This window comes from Silene latifolia, chromosome 11 (genome assembly GCF_048544455.1).
Source record: "Silene latifolia isolate original U9 population chromosome 11, ASM4854445v1, whole genome shotgun sequence".
In the NCBI taxonomy this organism is placed as follows: Eukaryota; Viridiplantae; Streptophyta; class Magnoliopsida; order Caryophyllales; family Caryophyllaceae; genus Silene; species Silene latifolia.
Window position 1 is genome coordinate 170,409,247 of NC_133536.1, and position 5,962 is coordinate 170,415,208.

General features: G+C 37.3%; 1 protein-coding gene across 1 annotated transcript; it reads right to left on the reverse strand.

Annotated features, from left to right (window-relative positions):
- Nucleotides 1-1,995: 1,995 nt before the first annotated feature.
- LOC141614347 (uncharacterized) lies at nt 1,996-2,622 on the reverse strand. Its single transcript, XM_074433100.1, has one exon. The coding sequence runs from the start codon at nt 2,620-2,622 to the stop codon at nt 1,996-1,998; it is 627 nt and encodes a 208-aa protein (XP_074289201.1).
- Between the last annotated feature and the right edge of the window lie 3,340 nt (nt 2,623-5,962).

A 5,962-nucleotide genomic window follows, 5' to 3' on the forward strand; every position in this document is an offset into this window, starting at 1 on the left:
ATAATTCTACTTTGATAAGAGAAGATTAAAGAGAGAAAACAATATAAGAGAAAGTGAGTATTGTTGTTGTATATATTTTCATCCATGTACATGTGATACATATATATAGATTACAAAGATACCTCTTGGTGAAAGGTAACAATGGTTCCTAAAGGATAAGGAGATGGAAAGTTACAATGGTTGGGAATAGATACAATGGTTGGGGATGTAGGGGTATCATGGTCATCCACTATACATATTTTATAACACTCCCCCTTTGATGACCATTCCTTAAAATAACATAATGTCTGGTGATGCGCATGGAATGCTGCCTCGTTAAAACCTTACAAGGAAAACCCAATGGGAGTTTTTGCGCGCTGTACTCTTTTTCCTTCACCATGGTTTTTCCCATTGGGTTTTCCTGGTAAGGTTTTAACGAGGCAGCATTCCATGCGCATCACCAGACATTATGTTATTTTAAGGAATGGTCATCCAAGGGGGAGTGTTATAAAATATGTATAGTGGATGACCATGATACCCCTACATCCCCAACCATTGTATCTATTCCCAACCATTCTTTGGGGACCCATCTTTGTGCGTTGTGGTGGAGCTATTGGTACATAAACCGCACAACCAAAAACTCTAAGATGGGAAATATTTGGTTCCTGACCATGAACCAATTGAGACGGGGAGAATTTATGATAACTCGTTGGTCTGATGCGAATAAGTGATTCAGCATGTAGTATAGCATGTCCCCAAGCAGAAATTGGGAGTTTAGACCTCATAAGTAATGGTCTAGCAATTAGTTGAAGTCGTTTGATTAAAGATTCAGCTAGACCGTTTTGTGTATGAACATGGGCTACAGGATGTTCAACATTTATCCCAATCGACATGCAATAATCATTAAAAGTTTGGGAAGTAAATTCACTAGCATTATCAAGACGAATATTCTTGATAGGTGTATCTGGAAAGTGTGCTCGTAATTTTATTAATTGAGCAAGTAATCTCGCAAACGCCAGGTTTCGAGTTGATAACAAGCATACATGGGACCATCTAGTCGATGCATCGATTAAAACCATAAAATATCTAAATGGTCCACTTGATGGATGTATTGGTCCACAAATATCCCCTTGTATACGTTCCAGAAAACTAATTGATTCAAAATTTATCTTAACTGGTGAAGGACGAATTATAAGTTTCCCTTGTGAACAAGCAGCACAGGGAAAATTATTAGGAAGAAACTTCTGGTTCTTCAAAGAATGTCCACATGAATTTTGCACTATCCTTCGCATCATTGTTGAACCAGGATGGCCTAACCGGTCGTGCCAAATTATAGAGTTATCGCTAAACTTCTGGTTTAAAATAGCATTGACTTCAATCGTATTAATTTTCGTGTAGTACAAACCAGTAGAGAATGTAGGCAACTTTTCTATTACGTGTTTCGTGCCTTGGGTTATACTCGTGATTTGAAGGAATTCATTATTCCCTTCACTTATTGTCTCAATATGATATCCATTTCGGCGAATATCTTTAAAGCTTAACAAGTTTCTTTGAGACTTAGGAGAGTATAATGCATCAACAACTTCAATTTTAGTTCCCCAAGGTAATAATATACCTGCTCTTCCGGAGCCTTCAATAATGTTTGTACTACCCGATATAGTACTCACACTAGTCTTTTTCATCGTCAAATGAGAAAAATATTTCATATTCTTAAGTATTGTATGGGTAGCTGCACTGTCAGCAATACATAATTCTTCATCATTTATTCCCATTCGAATTCGTGGGGTATTCATTTTCTTCAAGGAAATAAAATATTCGTCACTAAAACAAACATAAATATAATAAGAATGATAAATATAGATTTAAATAAAAATACCATATTGAAAAATACATATAAACTATACATAGGATCCTTTAAATTCTAAACACACCATATAAATGATAAAACAAGCATAAAACGTCCTAACACGAATTGATATAGATAATTTGATAGTCTTAAAAGTTCATAATTATTATCTAATTCCCTTCGGGGGTCGGGAAGAAATCATCCACTTCTAGGTGAGTTGTATCGCCTGAATCAAAGTCACCTTCGCCATCTTCAATCACCATATTTGTTTCGGTATTCTTTCTTTTCTGCTTTACTGATTGAAGATAAAGATCAACAAGGTGTTTGGGTGTGCGACAAACACGTGACCAATGCCCTTTTGCACCACAACGATAACATATATTGGTCATAGTTTCGCTTTTATCTTTCTCACCCGTATGATATTTTCGGTTCCACTGCAAGTGGGAATGTGTCTTTTTGAAATAACCTCCACGACCTCCATTACGACCACCAAATCTACGTCCACGTCCACCCCCACGGCCTCGCCATTGTCCACGGCCACGGCCTTGACCACTGCTGCTGGCATGGTCCCTATAATTCCCCTTTTCATTATAGGACATAATGTTTGCTTCTGGCAATGGGGTAGAACCAGTAGGACGTGATTCATGATTTTTCATCAAAAGCTCATTATTTTGCTCAGCCACCAACAAACAAGATATTAATTCAGAATATTTCTTAAAGCCCTTTTCACGATATTGTGTCTGCAGGACAATATTATTAGCGTGAAAAGTAGAATATGTTTTTTCTAACATATCCATATCTGTGACTTTCTCGCGACATAACTTCAATTGAGAAGTAATTTTGAACATGGTGAATTATATTCACCGTGATTTGAAATCTTGCAATCTCAAATGCATCCAATCATAGCGAGCGTTTGGCAATATGACGGTTTTCTGGTGATCATACCTTTCCTTTAGATTGCTCCAAAGGATTTGCGGGTCTTTAATAGTTAAATATTCGTTTTTAAGACCCTCGTGGAGGTGACGGCGAAGAAATATCATAGCATTAGCCTTATCTTGACATGTTGTTTTATTTCCATCTTTTATCGTCTCACCAAGCCCTTTTGCATCTAGGTGTATTTCAGCATCTAACACCCAAGGTAAATAATTCTTTCCCGAAATTTCAAGGGCCGCAAATTCAAGTTTTGCAAGGTTTGACATGATTTTCACTATTAACAATATAATAATTTAAATTAGGGCATGAAAATTATCATAAAATAAAAAAAATAACAAAACAAAACAAAAATAAAATAAAATAAAATTTTTCTTGAGTAATCTATACACAAAGTGCATAGTAGACACCAATGTTAGCGGTAATCTGTATACAAAGTATACAGTAGACCAAATATATTAAATTAATTATGTATGAAAGAATATAGTATATAGATGTGTAACATGAAAATCAACAAATTTATCAAACAAATTGTGTAATATGCAAATGGAGTCTCATAATGCAAGTTATCATTATCTTTAATATCAATTATTTATCATTGAAGAGTTTAACTACGGTTATATGTATGATTATGTACATGCAAAGATTATGTGAACAAAAGAATTCATATATACAAGTGAATGTGTAAAAACTTGTGTCATAATCACAATAATATAAATTTAGTATAGATAGAAAATTTACAAATTAATTTGGTAGATTTGTTAAGCAAGGATCTAAAATCGAAATCAAAGGCGAAAAACTATAAGTTTGCAACAAACCTAAATTTGATAATTCTCCCAAATGTGTTATTGATCTTGAATAGAGAATCGTGCTGATAACGTATTATAATTCTACTTTGATAAGAGAAGATTAAAGAGAGAAAACAATATAAGAGAAAGTGAGTATTGTTGTTGTATATATTTTCATCCATGTACATGTGATACATATATATAGATTACAAAGATACCTCTTGGTGAAAGGTAACAATGGTTCCTAAAGGATAAGGAGATGGAAAGTTACAATGGTTGGGAATAGATACAATGGTTGGGGATGTAGGGGTATCATGGTCATCCACTATACATATTTTATAACAAATAATAAATAATAATAATAAAGACTCGGGCTATTCTTCCATTTTCCCTTTACCTTTGTCATTTTTATCATATTTCTTGTCTCGACCTCGAGCCGGACGCACTTGCGCCACTTCAGACCTAATCAGCAACGGTCTCTCTCGTGGTCTTGCCTTGCCATTCTTGTCAACCACCTTTTCCACGGCAGGAGAAGTCTTCGGTTTCTTCGAAGGATGAACAACTTGAAACCCGGATTCTTCCTCTCCCTCAATCAGATGCTTCTCTTTTTCCGGTTCTACATCACGAACCTTGTAGTCAACAGGCTCGCGCTTCCTCAATCTCTCGCGCTCCTCCGGAGTAGTAGCTTTCCTCCACCGCGTATAGGAATCAGATACCCATAGAGCACTAACAGAAGAATTCAAGAACCACACGTTTCTTTGAGCCCATTTAATGGCCCATTCTCTTCGGCTCTCAATGGTAAGGGCCATAGCGGTCTGCGGGACGGTATCAAGCTTCAGAATCATCTGCTTCAATCTAACCTGCCTCATCAACCTCTCTGGGAAGATGCATATCATAAACTCCAAGCCAGGAATGCGCACCGATCGGGTAGGATCCAAGGACGATACTCCAGTGACATATTTGAGATGCCACCATGGTACGATCCATCTAATCAGGGGACCATCGTCACTTTTCAATTTGTTCTCCCAATAGTTGCAGACTCGAGTGAAGTCCACCATGTAAAGTCTAGTCCTCATTGCAATTGAGCGAACGTGATAAGCAGGAACATTAACTGGGGGCTCGATCAATCGAAGACGCTCCATAAGCCAGACCTACCAAAACGCAGGTATTAGAATCAAAAAAGGAAAAAATCGAAAAAAAAAGAAAAAATAAAAATAAAAAAGCTTCGTTCCGTTACCTGCAATATGATGGGACTTCCCAAATAAGGAAGGTCACGGTTGGCTTTCCTGTTATTTAACCCCAACAGGATCTCTCCTAAACACAGGCAAGCTGGGCTCCTGCGCAGCTCCATTTGCTCAATTAAGCTCAAGTAATGAGGGTCACCTCTCAAATCCTCATCAACATGCCCTTGAAGGACATATACATGCAATAGGCAAAATCCGAATGCCCTTCGCCTTGCAACATAGGAAATGGTAGGACCTGCCCTGTTTATGAATCGATCGATGAAGTCCAACATTTGCACTCCTTTTGAGGTCACAAGACGGTCAACCTCAGCTCTTGTCAACCCAAGCAAATCTCTGAACTTATTCTTATACCCTTGAGAAGTAGAGGGTATAGCAGGCAAATGTTCCGGGTCCCAACCACCGATCGCAGCAATTTCTTCGGGAAATGGGCAAATATCGCCTCCAGGAAAGGCAAATACGTGATAATTCGGGTCCCAATAATCAAGATAAGCATCTAGGAACGGTTTGACTACCTTGATCAGCTTCAAACTCAAGATTGATCCAAAACTATAGGCGCCCATATAGTGTTTCTCCACATTAGAGAACTCATTTGTCCACTCTTTCAGACGGATTTCAAGAGTATTCATGATGTATGCTTAATTAGAGAGCTTTTATGTAATAAGACGAGAGAAAGACGGAAGAATTATGTGAATAAAACCTCTTTCGACGTCTATATTTATATTAAAAGTTGTTTCCTAAAATCTGTCAGGACCCACATCAGAAACAGCGCACACTGCCGCGCCTCTTCAAAGGGACGCAGCTCCTGCTGCGCCTCTTCCTAAGCCTTCTTTCTGTGATTTTCCGCGTTGGATCTTTCCTAATTCCTCCAAGAATAATTTTGTATTCATACGGGTTATTATTTTGGTAAATCCGTCAAATGACCATGTTGCGCGTTTCCTAAATTCTATGGGCACGCATTTCGAGGAAATATCGCCATTTTCGTCATTTCAGCACACTTATACATTTTTTTTAATTTTTATTTTTTTTGGGGGGGGGGGGATTATTTCACCAATTTAGATATTCATTTTCAAACTTACACATTTCTTTTTTAATTTTCTATTTTGGGGGAATTATTTCACTCCCATTCCATTTCACATTTCAAACTTATATGTTTCTATTTTCATCTTTTTAGGGGG